The sequence below is a fragment of the Chaetodon trifascialis genome, chromosome 6 (assembly GCF_039877785.1).
Source record: "Chaetodon trifascialis isolate fChaTrf1 chromosome 6, fChaTrf1.hap1, whole genome shotgun sequence".
NCBI lineage: Eukaryota > Metazoa > Chordata > Actinopteri > Chaetodontiformes > Chaetodontidae > Chaetodon > Chaetodon trifascialis.
In genome coordinates, this window is record NC_092061.1 from 23,229,309 (window position 1) to 23,251,049 (window position 21,741).

The 21,741-nt window shown below is 43.3% G+C and overlaps 1 protein-coding gene across 2 annotated transcripts; it reads right to left on the bottom strand.

Moving 5' to 3' along the window:
- Window positions 1-119: 119 nt before the first annotated feature.
- LOC139333186 (uncharacterized) lies at window positions 120-21,474 on the bottom strand. Of its 2 annotated transcripts, none has more exons than XM_070965477.1 (7): window positions 21,313-21,474; window positions 11,225-12,204; window positions 8,927-8,978; window positions 7,512-7,635; window positions 6,102-6,244; window positions 2,328-2,564; window positions 120-1,610 (listed from the first exon to the last, which is right to left on the bottom strand). In XM_070965477.1, the coding sequence occupies exons 1-7, from the start codon at window positions 21,391-21,393 to the stop codon at window positions 903-905; spliced, it is 2,325 nt and encodes a 774-aa protein (XP_070821578.1). In that variant the 5' UTR covers window positions 21,394-21,474; the 3' UTR covers window positions 120-902. The 2 variants fall into 2 exon arrangements, with proteins under 2 accessions (XP_070821578.1, XP_070821576.1); XM_070965475.1 differs by having other exon boundaries at window positions 2,328-2,561; window positions 21,313-21,453.
- Window positions 21,475-21,741: the final 267 nt, after the last annotated feature.

Sequence of the window (21,741 nt, forward strand, 5' to 3'; positions counted from 1 at the left end):
GACACACAACTTCACATAAGCTTGCAGGGTAGCAAATTATCTGTGATGCAACATATTCAACTGTTCAAGTAAATAGAGTAAAGGCCTATCTCCCCCCCATCAGTTCAAGAACACAACATGAGAATGACATAATCTTTATTAAAACTTTACATTAATTCATAACGCATTTTAAATACTATTGTGATTGCTAATTGTCTCTTTTATACTACGTACATGTATATTAGTACTCTATATGTTTTTGATTTTCATTTCCCTTTTATAATCCAGTATGAGCCTTAGGAGTACATACTGTATGCATACACTGTTGCAACATTAACATTAATGTACCATCTATGCTCTGCAGAACACTTTTGGTTAATAAGTAACTGTAAGCATTTATTAGCCTGTGCTAAGAAATAACCACATGGAGAACCACATTACAGGAAAAGCAGAAATCTGGCACAAGGCAGCGCGAAATCCACAATGAATGAGCTATTGAAAGCAAAGTGCAATGGTTGGAGTATTACAACTCACTGAATAGTATCGAACTGGTTACTAAATCTGGTTTAAAAGTGCTCCTAAGAGTTGGGGGTTATGAGTACTCACTCAGAAAACACTCTTTTCTTCATGTTTGCAATCAGTCATCTTTTTTAAACCCATAATACCACAGCAGTCAGTGCCTTGGCATAGTAAGCAGCATATTATTACATCTTTGTCCAAACAACTTTATAAAAATAGAAAACAACTAGAGTGAGAAGAATATATTTGCCAGCAGGAGGCTACATTATACGTATGTAGTAATCATTTTGTAAAAGTTGATTTCAGAAATGAAAGAAGTAGGTTACATATTCCACAAAGTGGCAGAAATACATAACTGGCCCACCAGAGTCCCTGCTCTTTTCTCCAACTTAAAGCCTGTCTGGTCACATCTGGTTGGTCACACTGCACAGCACTGTGGACTGACTGAGAGACGGCTGGCTGTCACTGACTGTGTTTGACATGCTCATAGTGGTGAGTGCGTTGGAGGGGGGTGGACCAACACCTCCTGACACCTGGCTCCCCCACGGCCTCCACTCTGGCCTGGCCCTCTGGCTCTGGGGGCTGACGCTGGTGCTTCCAAGGACAGGCCCCTTCCCCTCATATGTCCCCCTAACTAATCCATTCAGCACGGCAGAGGCAGAGGTCTGGTCCAGGTGCTCAGCTGAGACCAGAGGCTGCCGGTCCTCCTCCTCAGAGATGGCGAACACCGGCACGCTGATGTGATCACCCTCGCCTGGGAACTCGCGCCTCTTTCCGGCCTGGCCACTCTCAATCTGACACTGGGTGGAGGAAGAAGAGCCAGGGGTGGGTTCTGAGGGAGAACCCTGGGCATGAGGTACCCCACAAGCCTTCGCTGGGTCTGCTGTTCCAGCAAGCAGGCCAAAGCAAGGCCCTGTGAAGCGTGAGCGCCGCAGGTTGCTGGTTGAGTTGAGACGCCGCTGCCTCTGGGCAGCCTGTGTAAGGGGGTAGGAGGCATTGCTGATGGATGAGTCAGAGATGGTGCTGCTGTCCGCCTTGGCCTCCAGATGAACGTCAGAGAAGACCTTCCTGCTGTCGCCCCCTCTGCAGTCAGCTACCAAACTGGATGGAGCCTGGAATGATATGAGACTGTCTGTAGACCCCCCCAAACCTTTTCATACATTTAGACTAAACACGGAAGGAAATGCCTTGGTGTAACTGATCACACTAAAGATGAGTCCATTCCATTCAAGAGTCACAGTGACCGTAACAGGATCCTGTAACACCTAAATAGAAGGCAGTCATTTTTAATGTTACAAATGACACCTGAGCAAAACTGTCTGCAGTGAAAACAGGTCTGTGTGACCGCAGCACTAGTCTACAATAAGAAAATACCCCAGCTGAATATGACGAGACAAGTTTTAATGATTAAAATAAAGTGCTTTGATTCCTACTAGTCTTAAAACATGGTAGAATAATCTTTCAATTCACATTAAATTTAATCTCATAAGAATCTTCCTAAAGGGTCAGTTCACCATAGGTACTTACTTCTGGTGGTATCTAGACATACAGATACTATAATATTGACAAAATCATCAAAGTGTCTACAGTCTGTTTGTTGATTATGTCAAAACTACACAGTTAAATACCAAAGGAATTCAGTGAGAAGTTTTTGGATTTTTGGTGAACTGACCCTTTAAGTCAAGAAGAACACCTTATCAAGACAGTTCCTACAGACAAGATCATTTATATAGCAAACAAATGAAACTGATCCGACTGACTGTGAGCATCCAACTCTCCTCATCAACCTCACACCTGGGTGTGAAAACATCAAAGGTTCTAGTACTGACGCTGTCCACCAGCTTGGTGAAGGGACTGGTGGAGTTCCAGCTGCACCATTTCTTGTGCAGCTGCGGCAGCGGAGGGAGGAAGTCCTGGAAGGTGCGTACGCTCCACGCTCTCGGTCTGGCACCGCTGCTGTCCTTGGTGGACCGGATGCCACCAGGTGAGGTGGTCGAGTCTGGTGAGGGCCAGTCACCTGCAGGGCTGGGACCAGTGTCACTGTGCCGCAGAAACCTCTCCCGCTGCTAGGAGACACAGAATGCACGAATGTATGAATTAAAATGTGTAAACTGGGCCTGTCTGCAGAGGGCACCAACAGAGGGCTTTAAAGTGGCATAGCATGTCTATTGGGAGCCATACTGGGAGTCTTCAGCTGTCTGGGGAGGTTATATTAAGAGCTGCCTGAAAAATGATCATTTTGTCTGTGATGTATATGATCCACAGCTGCTCAGGGTCCAGGAGCAAAGACTGTGGTTCTAGATATGAAAACGTGTTCATTTCTGAATACCAGCCGAGGAAGTGCTGAAAAAACAAATGTGTAACAAAAAAACTTTCCCTTGAAAAACAAAGGCTAAAAGACAGTTGTCTATAAGATCGTATAAACAAACTACTCAGGAATGAAGACGAACACACAACATAAATAGTTCACATATCAGAGGTGTCATTATGCTCAAGCACTCAACTGCAGCTACAATGGTCGATGACCTGCACTGAGCAGCAAGCTTGTTAGTGAATCCCGCACGCATCTTTAGTATTGAGCAATGATGGATAGACTGGACTCAAATAGGAACAATAGCACTGCTTTATCTCATTGTAAATGTTAATGTAAATGAAAACACATGGATAACACTATTAGGCAACAGGGTGAAAGGTATTAGAGCTGTATATTTCATAATTAAAGTCAGACACCAAGAGACAAAAGTAGTGAGAAATGGAAGAAATTGGTATCTATATCTATATATATCTATCGATAGATAGATAGATAGATAGATAGATAGATAGATAGATAGATAGATAGATAGATAGATAGATAGATAGATAGATAGATAGATAGATAGATAGATAGATAGATAGATAGATAGAATAATTGCTCTCAACCAGAATCACCACTCTAATAACAGTATCACTGCACGCAAGATCACAGTACTTAGGCTTGGGATGTTAGGAATGACTGGCTGCCAGTCTGCTGGTTGGGCCTGCTGCATTTCCTGCTCACACCTGAACTTCTCCCTGCAGATTGTGTTGTGTACTACATGAATGGATTAACAAGACGGAACTGTGCTGATTAGCTTGGCCCGCTCAGTCACACAGTCAGCCAGCTAAGCACGTGTGGCTCATGTACCAATCTCAGTCATTATTTATTAAGGATATTAAAGCTGTCAAGAGAACAGCATGGGGCTTTGGAATGATTTCAGGTGCATTAGTGTTGCTGTGTATGCACAACTCTTCCTGTCTGAACTGTGCATTACAGGCCCAAGCAAATGACGATTTTGAGAGGACACTTTACTGTACTGAGCAACCTGTATTTGAGTATTTGCTTGAGCAACCAAGAGAGGCAATCAAAAGGTTAGATGTGCAAAGGCAACGTTATCCTTCCTGATCAGTCAGCTGCTGTTGATCAGGGGAGGGGGAAGGTTTTAGGAGTTGCAACCATCAGACAGAGAACCAGTCCAGATAATCCTTTACACAGAGTCACCAGCAGCTAGCTTTGTCTAGACAAGAATTAGCTAGGGGTTTAAATAAAATGTTCTTTTGGTCACTAAAGCCCCGCAAACACAATGGCAACTATTAGATTTGACTCAAGAGGTGAGAAATCAGACATCCAACACAGTCGCTCACACAGCGTGGTTCCGAACGAGGGGTCTGGGAGCCTTTAGGGGTGCCAGCAGAAGCTTGACATTTGCCCCAGAAAAAAACAAACAAACAGCTGAATTAAGGCTGTTGAATTTTGTCCAGCAAAGAATGTACGAGAGCATTTTGATCCAGACTTCTCTGCCTTTATCTCATCTTCCGTCTACAGCAAGAAAGGTTTTAAGTCTTCTCATTGCTTTATTGCAACAAAATTGAAGCTTTGCAACAAAATGTTATCAAGCGGAGTTTCATGGCTTCATGCACATGCACATATTTGCGGGTGTTTGGCATGAAAAAAGCACGCTAACCTGGAAGTTCACCTGGCAAGGACACTGAGAAGATGGATTTGGTATTTTTCAGTGACCTTCGCCGCTGTTAGCCCAGGCAACATTTCTCAAACATTATTTACATGGACGTCTGCATCGAGGACACACACAGACAGACCACACACTGTGTGCCAAAGCATGCATGACACACACACACACACACACACACACACACACACACACAAACACACACACACAATTGGAGCTGGGAATCTGGCTCTGTACATAATACTCCATTAGCCTAGGCTGCAGAAAAGCTTGCCAGTCCTTCAAAAAGCTGCCAGAGCTGTTTTATGCCAACTCTTATTCCAAGAAAATACAAAAGAGAGCAGAGGAAAAAAATGCTTGGTCGAACCATTGCTTCTTCCTCAACGCGCCACCCATCTTTTCAATTATCCTCATTTCCCATTTATGTCCTCATAGTTTTCATAGTTTTTGATTGTATCATGCATATGCCAATAATGGTGTCAGCCTTATTAAGAACACTGGGTCAATTCAAAGCACTGAATGCCCTGTCACCTCTGATATTCATTGGTTCAGGGATCATTTCCCCAAAGCGAGGAGATCACCCACTGAGAGTTTGGCCTGGGAGTTTAAGTTGACAATTTCACTGTCCTCTGTATCGCTACATTCAGATAGAACTTTCTGTCCTTTAAATGCCAAAGTCTGTCTCCGACTGATTTATACCAGTGGTCACTGGGTGATGAAAGCATACTCCTGGCCATTAAGTGATGAAATTACACCACTGGTGGTCAGCTGAGTGTTAGTTTCCACATTGGCCTTTCAAAATCTTCAGAACCTTTCACAATTGAATAGGCGTGGGCAGTCCTCAATTGTGTCCTCAGGAGGCTTTTACAAAATGCTCACGCGAGACAACGTAGTACGGCGCATGAGGTTCAAGGGCGCACACAGGCATTTATGCTCAACGCACTGTCGCTGTATATGCCAAAATGCCAGGGGGCATACAAACAAAGCATTCTGTGGAGAAGCAAGGAGTCTATGAGTGTTAGAAGAAAGCCATAGACCAAGCATGGCTGCACGCTCTGCTAATCAGCTCCTCAACACTGACCAATTCATTGTAATCTCATATCTACTCGTGCACATACTTCATCACCATTTTACAGTCCCTGTCACAAATGAAGTACACAAATGTATTGTGATGAAATGAAGGCTAAATATTCTGGAAACAATTTGATTCTGCTGGAAAAATATTCAGTCGAATGTAGATTTCTAAGGTGTCCTCTAGAAGCATTTAAAACTGGCTGACTGTGAAGCCCACACATTCAAATCAAGAGGTGCGATGATGTCATTTTAGGGACCCTGGTGCATGAACAAAGCCAGCATATTTTCACCTAATGAGAGCACTATATGGAGAGTGTTCACCCTGTGTTTCAGTTTATCTTCAGGGCACAAGAATGTCTGTGCCAACTTTGATGGAAAATTGATGAAATAGTTGTTGAGATATTTCAGTCTGGACCAAAGTGGCCGACCGACTGACACTGTGATCCATACAGCCACGCCACTAGCATGTAGCTTTTTAGGACTCCTGAATACTCAGCTTTGGAGCAAGTGATGTGACAACATCTGTAACTGTATGGGCCTTACCACATGAGGGGAGAAGGGAAGCCTGCCTGGACTAGGGGCTGAAGACACAATGAAAACCTCATCTGCACCGAGGTCGAGTTCAGTCAAACCGCTGCAGGAAAGGTCCACCTCTGCATTCTGGGAAAAGTCACCTGCAGCACTGACTACAGAAAGACGGGAAACAAATATTAGTACGAAACACACTGCCAACATTGATAACAAGGCCACTTGAACATGTTATTGAACTGTAATAGTGCTTGTTGGGACTCAGAGAGAAATCAGTTATTTATGGAGTTTTGGTCTTAAGCGCAATTATGTAAATTCAAACCCAGATTTTATTTATGCCAATTCTCCATGCAGATTTCATGATGCCTGCTTCATTAAGTAAGGACTGTAAGCAGTGGAGCTCATGATGTTGTACTGCAATTTAACTGGTTCAATGAAAAAACATGTAGGCTAATCTCAAGTCCTTCACTGTCTATAAGCTGTGAATTTTGGTGTAAACTCCTTACACCATGACTGAAGGGGACTGTACCCCCCTGTTGTTCAAACTACTCCCAGGCTGCTTTGTGGGTTAAATGCCACAACCCACAAATCTCTCCGCCTGGTTTCAGTCCCACTGAGAGAGAGAGAAGCCTTCGGATTGTTCCAGGATAAAGCCCATGTGTTGCTCCAAAACGAATGCAATTTTCTTTCCATTGAAAACTCTACAGACCCACCCAGAGTCCCCAGAGGGCTCCTCATGCACAGTTTGTTTCAATTTAGAATAGTATCTTACGACATATTTAGAACACAATAGTGATTCAAGCAGTTCATGCAAGTTTGTAATACTCAGCGTTTGAGAAATCTTTGCTAGGAAAACTCCTGGAAAGCAAGAAACATTTCCTATTTTCCACTATCAGAAACAGTAGTGGCAAATTGCTTGATGAACGTACAAAGAAAGAGCACCACCTAGAGATACTCATCAGCAGAATATCCTTCCATAAAATACTGCTTAACTGACAAGTCATCTCCCACAAAACATCACAGCAACTGAAGCACATTCCTCAAACTCCAGGCCTTGACTTTTAGACGGCCGCACTAAAACTTTATCAGATCACGGCTTTGCCAGGAAATGAATTAATGGCAGATTTATATTCCTGAAGGTATTATTATCATTCCTAAAATGATTGTAGTCAAAAGTCTAAACACGTTGTTTAAATATAAATCAAAATGAATGACATCCACAGTAATGTGCAATTGTGGGCTTTGGGCTTGCTGCAATACCGAAGTTTGCAGGAGGAAATGAGACCAACCAGAACTGAGATTAAACATGTTCAGCATGAATGCAGTGCCTTTCGCTATATTTTTTAGGGGCTAACAACAGCAATCCAATATGTCAGTCTATTCACTGTGAGTGCATTCATGTGTGCGGGTGTGTGTCCTCTCAACCTGTGTGTGGCGGGCTGTCATTGTTGTTGTCCTGCTCTGCAATTGCCTCCAGGTTGGTCTGATTCTCAGCCATCAGCTGCAGCTCGCTGACTTCAGCCCCGGTGTTCTGGACTCCCTCTGGCACCTACAACACAAGCACAACGCCGTTCAGCTTATCCACAGTGTCTCATCATGATACCAGCAGGGTAAACATGTTGAGTACAGGTGTCCTAAAGACAGCTGTAGCAGCGTCTTGCTGTGCACCGACGCACCGATCCACTGCACAGCAGTCAGCACAAATTCACGTATACACTGAGTGCACACAGAACATACAGAACAAGATTTCTACCCAGCAGTCTTGGGGTTTTTTTCAGGTCAAATTACACTAATGTGACATCTTATTTTATCTGTATAAATGTATAATTCTGTAGAATTCATGATTATACGATTTGAAAAACCACATCTTTACTTTTGCAGACGGTATTATAAAAATGCAACGGCACTGTGAATAACTCATACTGTGTATCTGAAATAAATATAAATAAAGATTATTGTCATTATCAATTAGTCTGCAGAAAATGTTCTTAATTCATCATATTGTCTGTCAGAAAACAGCACAAGGTGATGTCTTCAAATGTCTTGTTTTGTCTGATCACCAGTCAAAAACCCAAAGATATTCAGTTTACTGTCATGCATGACAAAGAAAAGCATCACCTTAGAGAAGCTGCAGTCCTCAGCCCTACTGATGCTGACTCAAGTGATATCACTTGAGCCTATTCAGACAATATCAGCTTTCATGCAACTCTCTCTGGAGCCACAGTATATGTAAAACTTTACAACACAAGGCCGATATGTTTCCCTCTTAAATACATCATCTTAAAGGACAGACAATTGTTGATCATGTTTAACATTGATTAAAACATTAGTTATAAAAGCGCTGTGATGCAAGCTGTAATTGTAATAAAGGATGAGAGCCAACAGGCTATAATATTCATGATACAGAGCCTTTAGGGTGTCACAGACCTGCAAAAATGTTTCATTCTGAGAGCATCATGGAAATGTTTTGAAGAATCTGAATAAGAGCAAGCAAGCATAAAAATCACTGTAAGAAATAATGTAATAATGTCTCCTGCTTCATCATCCGGCTGAGCAAACTGTTTCAAAACTGTATAACCTGATGTGAGCCTGAGGTGGTACAGCTCCATGGGGAGAGGAGGGGCTGTGATACAGCAGCAGACATGTTGGCTTCAGTGGTAACGAATAATAAAAGAAAAGTCCAGTGATCTCGGATAAAGCTCTGTTTTCAGAGGAATGTCTGACTGACAAACAAGGCAGTAGAGAGAAGATGACAGGTAGGGGAGGAGAGAGAGTGACATGTAGAGAGGACAATGGAGCAGAAAAAAACGGGAAGAAAGAGTTTAAGGTGGTGTCTGTACCTCCGAGTTGCTGGATGCACAGGAGCTGGCTCTTTTTGGACACAGTTTGGGTCTGGAAAACATACAGTACCACAGCAATTCAGTTTATAATTACAGACATATCCAAAAACCAGCTTTTATGAATGTCCCTTACTTTTTCCACTCTCTGCAGTTTTCCCAAGAATAAAAAATCCCTCTGGTGTTCACAGATTGACCAGAAATGTAAAAATGGACACTATCCCATACAACTGTCCTGAAACGAGAGCTTTTTGACATTGCAACCACCTCACTCAATATGTAATAGCTCCAACATACCCGTGGCTATTTCCCCCTCAATAGCCGCTCTATTGTGGTGTTGGATCATGGAGCGAGATGGACCACAATCTCGCATTCACACATACCACAACTTTAGCAGTTCACATAGTGGTTGTTACTGAGATGTTACTGCTATGTACTGCTTTTTTTTCCTCGTAGGGATGCTGTAAAGTTTTCACTGCCGATAGCCGCGTCCAGTATTTGTTTCTGCAGACACACCGGTGGCTATGAAATATTAGATTCTTTCACAAATTAGAAAATTACTACCAAAATTTACCTATTTATACCATGCTTTTCTGTCCTGTTCTGTCCAGATGAACCAATGAAGCATGCAGAAACACTTGAGCAAGTACCCTCTTATTAAAAATTACTCTTACAGCTGAACGGGTTCATTACCAGCCACCGGTCAACTGAGGGCAACCCCTGCTGTGACTCTCATCCACCTTCGGCTGTTTTCTGACCAGAGGGGACCTTGGGAGTTAATCTCACTGCTGCTTTAAACTAGCAAGATCTCGCCTAGCTCGCCAGGCTAGTTGCTTTCCAATGATTTCTGTGAACTCATTTAAATTAATAGGGAACAACAGACTGAGAAGAAGAAGAAAAAACAGCTACTGAGGCTGCTCATGAGCCTGACATTTCATGGTAATGCATTTCCTGGCTTCTGAATGACTCATGTTGTTGTTCTTGGTAATTACACTTACATTTTATTGAAAACGTGTTTCCAATTTCCCTACCATTAACAGTGAGAACCTGTGGAGTTATTGTGCCTAACAGATGAGTTGGAGACACTGAGCTGCATTTGAAATTAACACATATTAAACAGGGGTGTTTCTCACAGCAAGCTGAATACTGAGGCTGACGCAAATCTAAACCTTCCTGGATGTTGAATTTAACTTAACCAGTGGGGTAAAACAATCACCTTGACAGAACAGATAGTATTACAAACCTCCACACTTAACCCGTCGGTCTGTGTTAATTGTCCCCTGAGATGGACAACAGCTTGTAAATTACACCTTTTGATTGTCTGACAATGCCATTGGTACCAAACTCACGTTGAGTTTTAATTCTCCTTGCTATCCCTTTTTCCCCCTACTTCTCCGCCCATTCACTTTCATGCAGCCTCTGTGTTTTTGTGTGCTGGAATGGATGCCAGGTGCTGTACCTTGAATGCCCTGCTGTCTATGGTGAGAATGCTCCACATCAAGGAAACCGCACAGTTGCAGCCAAACCCAACTAATCTCCAAGGGTCACCACATCAGGGACTGAGGCTTCCAGCTGAGTCAACATAACAAAGTGGTGACTGTGTGTGTGCGAGCGTGTGTGCATTTACTGTTAGACCAGCCCATTTTCATGCACGGGAGAAATCAAAGATAAGATTTTTCTCGGGAGAATATCAACTGAGGACCTTTGAGGGTTTATGTTTCAAAAACAAAGCAAAAAACAAGAATAAGAAGGTTTTATCTGAGAAAACTAGAAAATGAACCAACGACTGTACAAAATGTGTCAGATCATCAAGTAGATGTTGAGATATTTCACTAGTGAATGGAAATATTTGAGCTGCTGGAGTACATGACAGATCAGGGAATAACCAGTCTCATTAGGATCCATCCTCTGAGGCCTTTGAATACCTGTGTCGAATTTCATGGCAACCCATCTAATAGATGGCAGGACAAACGAAACCAAAAGCCTCTCTCTCTCTCTGTTATTAAAACATCAAAAAAATGCCAACTCCATCATAACAAAGCCAAAACCTGAGTCAAAGCACATCAAAAATGTCATTGATTTTATAATATCTTGAAATGATTAAATGGATTGATTGTGAACTAATCATTTCAGCACTAAGTGTGACTGACACCAGCCCAGGTAACAACCATAATTTAATGCAGAAACTACAGTGTTGTTGCAATTCATTGCTACCTTGGTTGCATTAATCCTAATCTATTTGGTTTGCATTATATTTGTATCGTCTTTGCTTTCCTAATTAAAATACTCTACTGCTGTTACCTGAAAACGATGCAGAGGGCACTTGTGAGTATCATAGCGAAGAAGGCAGCTCCACTCACAGCAGCCAGCAGAGAGTCCAACTTGCTGGCTGTGGGAGCAGAGACACGGCGGTCCCCCCCTGGTTCAGTCAAATTGTGGTAGTGGAAGAGAAGAGCAAAGCCGCGGCCCCAGTGGGTGGTGGTGATGAGCTCCATGATGACCTCCACCATCTCCTGGCTGGAGCCGAAAACCAGCTGACTACTGGGAGGCCGGTTGGACCCACAGAACCTGGAGGAGAAGGTGATGAGGTCTGAGATGTAGAGGACATCGTGGGGGCAGGCGTCAAGCATCGAGTGCTGGGTTTCAGGGCTCACAGCTGGAGTGTCAGTGTAGTGTGGCGTGGCAAGGGTGGTCTCCTCCACAACTGTGCTTGGGTTAGAACTGGGGCTGAGGTCTCCCCGGAGGTGAGACGAGGAGGCAGAGTTGACAGCCTTGTCTCCTGGGGGCACAGCCCCAGGTAAGAGGAGAAGAGAAGGAGGAGGAGGTGGCGAAGATAGGCCAGAGGAGGCATCTGCAGATCGTTTGGCAGAATTTGAGACTTTGGCAATCTCCATCTTTGTGGACTGTTCCTGGATGACTACTTGCTTGACCTGAGCATCCTGGGAGGACTGCTGGGTCTTTGTGACATCCCCTATACTCTGAGGCATGGGATCTTTAGCATCTGATGAAGTTTCACCTGCCGCTAAGCTGCCAGGAGTGAAAGTCACCTCTTCGTCTGCCTCTTCCTCTTCAAAATTAGAGACAGCAGAGTACTGTGCAGCAGAGTCATGGCTTTCAAACACATCAAAGTCAAATATCTCCAGTATGAGCTGGTAATCAACAGGCACAAAGAACTGCCAGACGCAGTGCGTCCCAGAGGAGTAGTTGTAGGGGAAGCCAGGGGACAGAATGAGGCCTTGGACATCCACCACATCCACCTTGGCACCACAGTCAAAGTATACCTGCAATATGAATAGTAAGTTAGCCACGTCATGATTTAAAACCTGCTTTCACGGCACTATAGCCAAACATTTTAAATGTTCATTACAGGCACTTACCCACACCCCCTCAGAGTGACAATTAACATGCCTCATAGAGCTCTGCAGGTAGAGCTCAGAACAAATACTGCCAAGGTTAGAGCTTTTGATTCCACTGGTGCCACCCATACTAGCATTCATGTCATTCTTCGGCATTATATTTAAATGTGCTGACCAGTATTATATTACACTCTGCCTAAATTCTGAGATGAGTCATGTATTCAGATAATGGCCACTAAGCGATTAAGTTCTCTATGTCAAAGGCACCAACAACAAAGGTACCGATCAGCAAATAATACACTCGACTTGTGTCTGATTACTCACAGACACAAACCAGCTTGAAACTGAACTATTCAACCCTGCTGTTCTGCCTTTATATCAAAGCCTGTGTTTTGCCTGCTTGGGTAACCCTGGGGAGGGTATTTCTTCAGACATGCTGGCTGTAATTCTTCCCAGGTGTGTGGGGATGTAAGGGGGACCTGGGGCCTAAGCAGAGGCAGATGTGTGGCTGGGCCAGAGAGTTGAGGACCAGACCTTTGTAGGGGGCCTGTGTGTTTATGAGCTTTCCTGTTGGCCTCAGTTCTGGACTGTGGGAATGACCCAGACTGGTAGACCCCCATGCCAGACAGGTAACAAACCAACACCCGCAGGCAGCATTTGTGCTCTGGACTGGGCTAAAAGCACAAGAGATCACTTTGAGAATGCAGTTTAGATGGGAGGGGGGGAAGAGGGCAACAGGGACACAAGGAAAGCTAACGTCTCTGGAGCCAGACAGCGCTTTGATTTCTCCATGGACCATCTATCCCCATCTGAAGGCATTTATCACAGGCATTCCTCAGTCAGTATATTTTAAATAGCAAAATCTACTTGTAATTTTCAATCATGACTGGAAGACAGGACCACTCACTTGGCCCTGCAGTCATCAGGATCAAACCAAAAGCTGTCTCCACAGTTGATACAGCTGACAGTCTCCCAGCCAGCCCACAGCATATGACAGACACATGGAAGGTCAGAGAGGGCAAAGGAGGGCAGCATGATCTATGGAACTCTAGAAAATATGTGTGTGTGTGTGTGTGTGTGTGTGTGTGTGTGTGTGTGTGTGTGTGTGTGTGTGTGTGTGTGTGTGTGTGTGTGTGTGTGTGTGTCATCATCTGCCCTCGACCATGATATACAGTGAAAGTTTAATAAGCAAAAGGTCCACAGCTGAACTTGTCATACTCTCTCTACACCTCTTTAAATGTTATGAGTTCAGCACTCCTTATGGTACTCTGACATTCAGTCACACAGCACAGGGAAGGCTATGTAGAGGAAAAAGGGGAATGTAAAAACATGCATTTCTTTTCAAGTTATCCAGCAATGCATTGCGTCTTTTCGGCTATTTTCGGCATCTTGCAGGTGGCCACTTTTTTCCCAGAATATTGCTTTATAATTTTGTTTGCGTCTCAGGCAAACATTTAATCTTTCCAGGCAGACAGCGATCTGTTGGATTGCGAGAATACCTCCGAGGGTACAACAAGCTGCTTAGAAAACAGCATTTTAATCTTCCTCCAAATGTTTGCATACGGAACGCTTCTGCGTGGGACCAAATCACAGAGTAACACGCGGAGTGCTGAGGTCGCAAATGGGGCGAAGTTTCAGTGAACAATGACACAGGCGTACGACATGTTTGCCAGTCAGCCCCTTTGCATTTCCAAGAAATGCAACGTGAAAGCATGCAGCTGACCAAAAATGTGAACCAAATGAACCAGCTCACTGCAGTGCATGCGGTACATTTACAAACAGTAACTGTTGCCAAAGACACTGAACTGTCTCTGACAAGTGAGTGAAATGTTTGCTCTCTCTTTGATACTTCACACTTCTTAAAACTGCTATTTTTTTTATCTATTTTCAAGCTATCACAACTCTGATGGAAATATTATCAGTATGACAGCTGCATTTTGATGATTATGTCCCTGAATGCCATTTGGAAGCAATTACACTAGCGCATGACAAACTACATTTGCACTGCCTACACACTTACAAGAAATTAATGTGCTGCAGCAAAGAATTACACAGATGACATTTGAACGGGCCAAATGCCATTCCTGCTGAGGTTACAGAGACTAAGCCGATTTGGGGTTTGCAGTGTTTGCAGCGAGGTTGCGCAATGAGGGGAACCACTTGACAATATGGGGGCATAACAGGGGGAAGAGAGGGACAGCGTGTCCCCTTCTGGAGCAAAAATGATCAGTGGTGAGAGAACTTATGTTTGCCATATTGCTAGCCTTTTCTCAACCTCCCATAAATACTTGTTGCACCTGGCACTAAATAAATCAATGAAAGCTTAAATGGTAAGAAAAGAGGTGTTGCAAATAACACTCATCTGTAAATCAATAGTCTCTTGTGTGATATGAAATGTGAACTGTGTCATGGACAGAGACTGTGTCATCCCTCTCATGAGGACGAGGCGGCCGGGGGGTCCCCAGCACCCAGGGATGTGCATGCTAGACTACACATGAAAGGGCCCCAAAGTGCCACAGTGTCGAATGGAAATGGGACATTCTTATAATGCCAAACATCTCAGTTCTGTTACATCACAGGCCGCTCCACTGGCAGGCCGCTAATTATTCAAGGATGCCTTTTCTCATGGCAGAACAATGGGCTGCAGTGCCATTTCAGTGAGCCACTCCACAAACGGGGAGGGCAGATAATATTTTAATGAAGTGATGCTAATAAGTACAAGGCAAGCTGAAAGTTTACATAAGAGTCGGCTGGTCATTGCGCCCCAGTTGTGCCACTGACAGGGGCTTCCCTGGACAGAAGTAGATCAACTGAGCACATAACTGTCTGAAATGACTTGTTCAGTGAAACATCAGACCAGCTGCTGTCATTACTGAGAGGCCCCTCACAAACAGTATTGTTCTACCGCATTCACTTTACGTCAGTACAGGTTTTTTTTTTTTTTTTTTTAAAGATAACTGATGGGGCCCATATGTGTGGCTAATTACCACAGGGGTTACTTTAAATCCACTGACTGATGCTAGTTTGTTTATGTAGTACTATTATATTCGAGTATTATTTAGAAATGTCACTTAAATATTATTTAAAACTAATAAAAATTGTTTTAATCAGAATGTTATTGTTCTACAATGGTTGCATTCTATGTGATTTGGGCACGTGGTCACAAAGATTACTCCTCTGAGCAATAAATTAAAGTTCAGGGACCAAAAGAAAAACTGAAGAATTATTATCCCAGCTTGCATTTGATATAAAAAACAACTCATTTTGCACCTCTCTTTGTAGTATAACGCTGAACAAGCCAAAGAACACCACTTGTCAGTTCACCTTTACTTGACAAAACAGAAGTCTGCAGTCTGACCTAACTGTTGGCTGTAACATGGGATTTTTTTAAACCACCCAGGCTGACGACACCGCTGTGAAAACTGCAACACGAGCTGGCTTCTGCTGAAGTACTGTTCACACACACACACGCACACACACACACACACACACACACACACACACTCTCTCTCTCTCTCTGCCTCTCATGCACAAACAGCCCCGGACTGGCTCATAAACAGGCAGGTGGGCCCCTCAAAAGGGGGCAGGAATCCTCACCAGCCCTGTTTACTGGAGGAGAAAAGTGACACTGCTTCACAGGCTAGCGCTTGAGCAGCAGCAGCAGCAGCAGCAGCAGCAGCAGCAGTCCAATCAGGATGCTTTACAATCACACTCAATTTCTCAGGTCTGAACCAATATCAATATAGTGCAACTTTGTCGACCAATAGTTTGCCTGCTCTGGTTAAATATCCATTAATTGGGTGAATTAATTGGACAGGGTTTAAGATGTGAGTGATAAAGACCTGAGGAGGAAAAAATATGAAGAGAAATATAGTCAAGAATGTAATGCAGCGACATATTCACTTTGTCAGTTAATACATATTAGAAGAGACTTAAGAAGCGATCACTTAAATAGAACCTGTTCGGAATTCATGCCGTAAAATGAACGATGGGGATGAGACTAATCTTAAAAGCACAAATCAAACAAAGCTGGAGCTATTAGACTGTGTTGAGATTAGGAGTGCCACTAATTGAATTAGAATAAAAAGCACTTATTCTCAAAGTGCAACACATTTCTCGAGTTGGAAAGGTACAGACTTTTCATACAGTGACGCAGCACACACCGACACAAGAGCACAGGGCTCGCAGGGCAAACAGAACACAGAAAATGTTAGGAACTGTTCCTCTTTTGAAAAAACACTGGTTTCCTGTATGATACCAATCATAAACAGATGCACGCAGCTAAAGGAGTTAGAATGGGATTTTTAAGATTTTAGACAACCGTGTCAGCAGCTGCATCTCAATGTCAGCAGGATGCCCCATTTTTGTGCAGCTCCCTCCAAAAACACAGATAGAAAAGAAGATCCTTGAAGTCATTCTGCACAGCTGTGGAAAGCGCTGATACTCGAGCCCAGGATTTATCACATATCTCCCCTGTGATGTCAATGCCTCTCCTGGTGGACTCATGTCAGTGGCTCTGGTTCAAGCTAGGGTGAGTTTACAAACAACTGGTGTGGAGGCCTGATTAAGCCCAGGCATTTCTAGGGTGGCCCGCACTGGCCACTGCAGCGCTGGCTCAGCACATTTTCACCACCGTGCGCATCATGAGTGACTTATGAAAGGCCTCTTTGAGCCCATGCATGTTTGATCAACATTTTATTTGTAGAGCCATCATGGGGCATTCACGGAAAAGTGGAACGCTGGAAATTATTACCGCTGTGGTCCTCGACCTCGCACAGATATGTGACTGGGTGAAAGAGAGGACAGGCAGATGCAGGCTCTCTCTTCCATGTTTGCGGTGTAAAATCTATTAACATATTTCTTCTAAAAAGAGCTGCTGCTGCTGCTGCTGCTGCTGCTGCTGCTGCTGCTGCTGCTGCTGCTGCTGCTGCTGCTGTGGTAGCTGTTAAACCTGTGGAGCCCTGTGGTGAACCTTATCTCCACAATGGTTTTAACCAGTTTGGAGAAATCTTTTCCAGATTTTGGAATGCGATCCAGTGAATACATCCATGATAATTAGTCTTTCGGCAGCACGTCAGCAGAGAGCCCAATCGTTGAGGCTGAGCTACACTATACTGACAACATTAAGCTGCAATCAATCAGAGTCTAAATGGACGCACAATGTTTCCAAGTGCAACCGCAGCATCAAATCTGCCAGACAAGCTGATTTTTTGAATATCATCTCCGGCAACGCTGATCTACAGTATGTTTTTTGACAATTATAGTCAAATCTGACAAAGCTTTTTGCTATAATAGACCCTGACCAGCCCTCTGCTCCAAATGTAGTGATTTATCTCTTCAGAGACGTATATAATTTCCATCCTCATATACGTTATTTACATTAATGTCCACCTTAGCTGTTGTGACGAGTCGACTTGGCCTCAGTATGTGCCTCTCATCTATTCGCCTTACATTGGAGTCACAGAGCAAAGCGTCCGATTTTCCAAAGAATAAACAGCAGGCAAGCTGTAAAAAACTCTGAAGGTTGTTTAACAAAACTTACTGCAGTTCCGAAGGTATTTCGAGAATCCGCAAAGACTCTGCTAACCATCTGGATGAAAAATATTCCCTCCGCTACATGACAAGAAAGATTTTTATCCCGTTTCTCAAGTTGCGACTCTTTCCTATGCAGGAAGCCGGAAATGACATATTTCTTTCTCTCTGCTTTGTTTGGGTACGAAAACAGAGTCACTACTTGGGGGCAAAAACCTGTCTTATTATGCAGCAGATGGAATGTATTTTTCACCCAGATGGTTCAAAGCGACTCTGAGGATTCAGGAAATACCTACAGAACAGTGTTAAGTTTTGTTCAACTGGGTTTTTCAAAGACGCCTGCTATTTATTTCTTTAGCAACTCGGATGCTGAGCTCTGAATGTAATGCTGAAACAAATGTGGCTCAACCTGGAGCCAAAAGGAAACTTGTCTGTTGTCAGGTCTGTTTGCTCTAAACAGACTAGTGTCTGTGCTCAGCCAAAGACTGCTTATGAGATAAAAGAAGCTTCGCTCTGTAGCACCACTGTACAACTGCGAGTGGAGTGATTCTGTAACATCGTACATCGTCTCTTCTAATCACTTCAGTCAATCTCAGGAGTCCCATTCTCCAGACATCAGTGATCTAAGCCCATAAACTTTAGAGTTTAGACTCACGGCCTTCAGTATTTGGATCAGGCAGCTCATGAAAAATTATTTCAAAGCTACATATTTAATCAACAATTTGGTAAGTAAAAGTATTGTACCGGACTCTGCATAAGCAGATACCCAATATTAAAAGGATTAAAATCAAGGCCAAGAAAAACAACATGACATCCCTGGTGCAGTGCTTTCACACCTTTTTAAGTGAAAAAACAAAACAGGCAGTTCATATCAAATGCAACTACTGCAGCTTTTGTTTTGCAAGCTAAAATGTTTAACCTGCCATTATCTCAGAGTGGTTTGGCCTTTCTAAGGTAAGGAGGCCATCTGAAAACCTCTAGTATAAGCAACTGTAACATCTTATAGCTTTGATGATGCTACCACAGACAGTACTGAAAATGAATAACCGACAGCACTGCATCTGAAACAAGAAGGCTTTCATTCTCTCCATCTGACTTTCTGCTCATCACTCCATCTCTGCTCCTGGCCTATTCAGCCCATCTCCCATAAAGCCCCACTGCAGTTCACCGACACACCGTGACATGTTTATCTGCTGACAGGCCGAGCCTATCTGTTGTCAGATAGTTCATGGGAGGAATAAGTGAATTCACTGTTCGCTGGGGTCCCACAACTCAATTAAATTAGAGAGCGTCCCTTCTTTCCACTACAAATAAAACCTTCTGAAAGACAGAGTAGAGCTACAAAACAAAGATCAAATGCACTCTCCCTCGTCGTTGAATTGTGGACAGACAGACTTGGATGCCTCCCATTTTTGTCTAGGGGGATAGAATAAATTCCAAGCTTGTTTATGCTGTTCCAAAAATCAACTTAATACAAATGGGGAGTTGAGAACAAAGACATCATTTACCGTGCCCCCTCAGGCAGATAATTGCAAAGATAGTGAGCACCCTATGCACACAAGAACTAAAGCTGGAGACGCTGACAATTCAATATACCAAGGGCTTTTGTTGTCTAGTTCTAAGAACTGTGCTGCTGAGCCGCCATTGTCCATCAGCAGAAGAGGACGATTCTTGACAGGTGGAAGCTGCTGGCCGACAATGTGGTCATGGTGTCCTAGAGGAGATATGTGTCAAGGGTAATCCTTCTATGTTTGAACACCAGCCACCGTCCCACATGAGGACATTTTCATCACACATAAATCAAAAATAGAGGAACATGGGACCGGAAGACTAAGTGGGTGATGCACTTTACAGTGTGGACGTTTCACCTCAATGACTCCAAAATTAGGGAGGTACATGAAATATGGTGGGATGTACGTGTATGGTCTGAGAAACACATCAAGTCGCCACCCCTGCCTCATTCTATGTAAGCACGATTGTTCCAGGTGGCTGACACCAACAAGTCCTGTCATCCTCTGTCACGTGCAAATATTCTGATTGTGCAGGTATCCATATAAACTAAACCACAGTGACACCTCGGGTCATGGCATCAGCACAACTTTTAAACCTCAACCCTAAAGCAACCACACACAGCTAAGTCTAACTAACCTGGCAGGAGCTTTATCTACCACAGGAGAAGCTAAAACATGTCCAACACGACTGCCTGATTGAACGAGAAACATGCCCAGGGAGCAGCTCCCCACTGTTCGCGTTCCTGTTTTATCACACACCAACTTTTGATCAGCAACCCCTCGCATGTCAGAGGCAAAGCTTGGGAATTCGGCTCAATGAGAATGAAAAATACAACATAAGGTTTACATGCTCTCAATGTGGTTCTCATTTCAGCAGTTTGGACTCCGCATGCCATTCTCCAACTCTGTGAAGTGCAGTTACATCAAAACATGCCTGTGCCGTCAAAACATCCCTTTGAAAGCCCCACAGGATATAATGTGACACGAAGTTTGGAATTTTTTTTTAAATGTAGCCAAAACCTTTCAGCATTTTGCCGTGAATGGAAAAGGTGGACGAGAGTAAGTCAGCATGATGTAAGGTGATTAAAACAGTCTGGCTATGGCGAACACCACAGGGTTTTTTCCCCTGGATTTGACTGTTTTGGATTGTCAGATAACCACATGGGATGTTTTTATAATAAAAACAACGAAACTTGTTTTCCAAATGCAAACCACACTTTCAAAAGGACATTTCGGTTAATTTACAGTAGTTTACAGGTTCATGAGGCGAATGTATTTGCTAAATGTTATGGACAGACAACGGTGTCAAATCACAAGCTGACAACAAGACCATTTTGATAACCTCTTTATGTAATACAGATATATGTATGCATAATGTTGTACAAACTTTCGCAGTTTCAGGCTGCGTGAGAGAAGATAATGGTAAGTCCTATTTTGTTATCAAACAGAACCTACGCAAAACTCAATTGTAAAAATTGCAAATTTGAAGCTCCACCATTAATTCACAAACTTTTATGAACTGTAATACATTAGTTTGGACGTTTTCGAAGCAGAGTGGTCCTCTGATCCAGTCGGCATACATGTTATCTAACAAAACGTATAAAAAATATTAAAATGTCAACTTTTAAAAATTGATTCACACGTACCTCTTCTTGCTACCGCCCACAACGTTGCCCTGTATTTTGGGCGTACAAAATAGCTGGCGAAACAGATGAACCAGATTTAAATTTAAAATGTGGCTGACGCAAGAGTTCCTTTGTGTCTCGGATATATGCCGTAATGAATTGCGGCACCTAACATTTCTTAAAATAACTTGCTTCAAATCGCTTGGGGTCAGAGTGTCAGCCGACAAACCAACAATTGCTGAATATCGAGATTTACGAAGGGAGTCCGTGGCTTGATTCTCTCCATACAAGTGAGCACGGCACTCAACAGGGCTGGAGGTAAAGCTTGTGAATTGTCAGTTTATTGGCAACAAATGTCAACTTACTTTCTGTGCAACGCATCCCATCACGAAGAGTAGATATGTTGTCACAAAAACATGCGCCCCAAGCGACGTAACACCACTCATTTTCCTCTGATTGTTCCTTTTAAATGCGACGCACAGTGAACCGTATCCCGCTCCTCTGCTTCCCTCTCATTCACCTGAAGTGTCGGGAGCGCGCTTCCATCGTTCATGGGACAACTCAAACACAGGACCAGACCCCTGAATGAAAACTCTCCTATCCATAACTTTATGCTCACTTAACCACTATGACTGTGACATTTACTTTCAAATCTCAGAAAAAAATGTAATAATACTATTGTAGACTGACTGTAGCTTTTGTCATTCCAATGTGTCCATAAACTTATATTTAGGTCTATCCGTTATATTTCTGTAGCCTAATATTCCTTCCTTCTTGTAATCTATCAGCAGTGT

Excerpts from the sequence above, each read along its gene's own strand:
- LOC139333186 (XM_070965477.1), bottom strand. The coding sequence starts at position 21,393 with ATGAGTGGTGTTACGTCGCTTGGGGCGCATGTTTTTGTGACAACATAT. Across the intron at positions 12,205-21,312 it reads TGGGATGCGTTGCACAGAAA|GTATACTTTGACTGTGGTGC; the intron begins GTAAGTTGACAT and ends TTCATATTGCAG. Across the intron at positions 7,636-8,926 it reads GTGCATCCAGCAACTCGGAG|GTGCCAGAGGGAGTCCAGAA; the intron begins GTACAGACACCA and ends CTTGTGTTGTAG.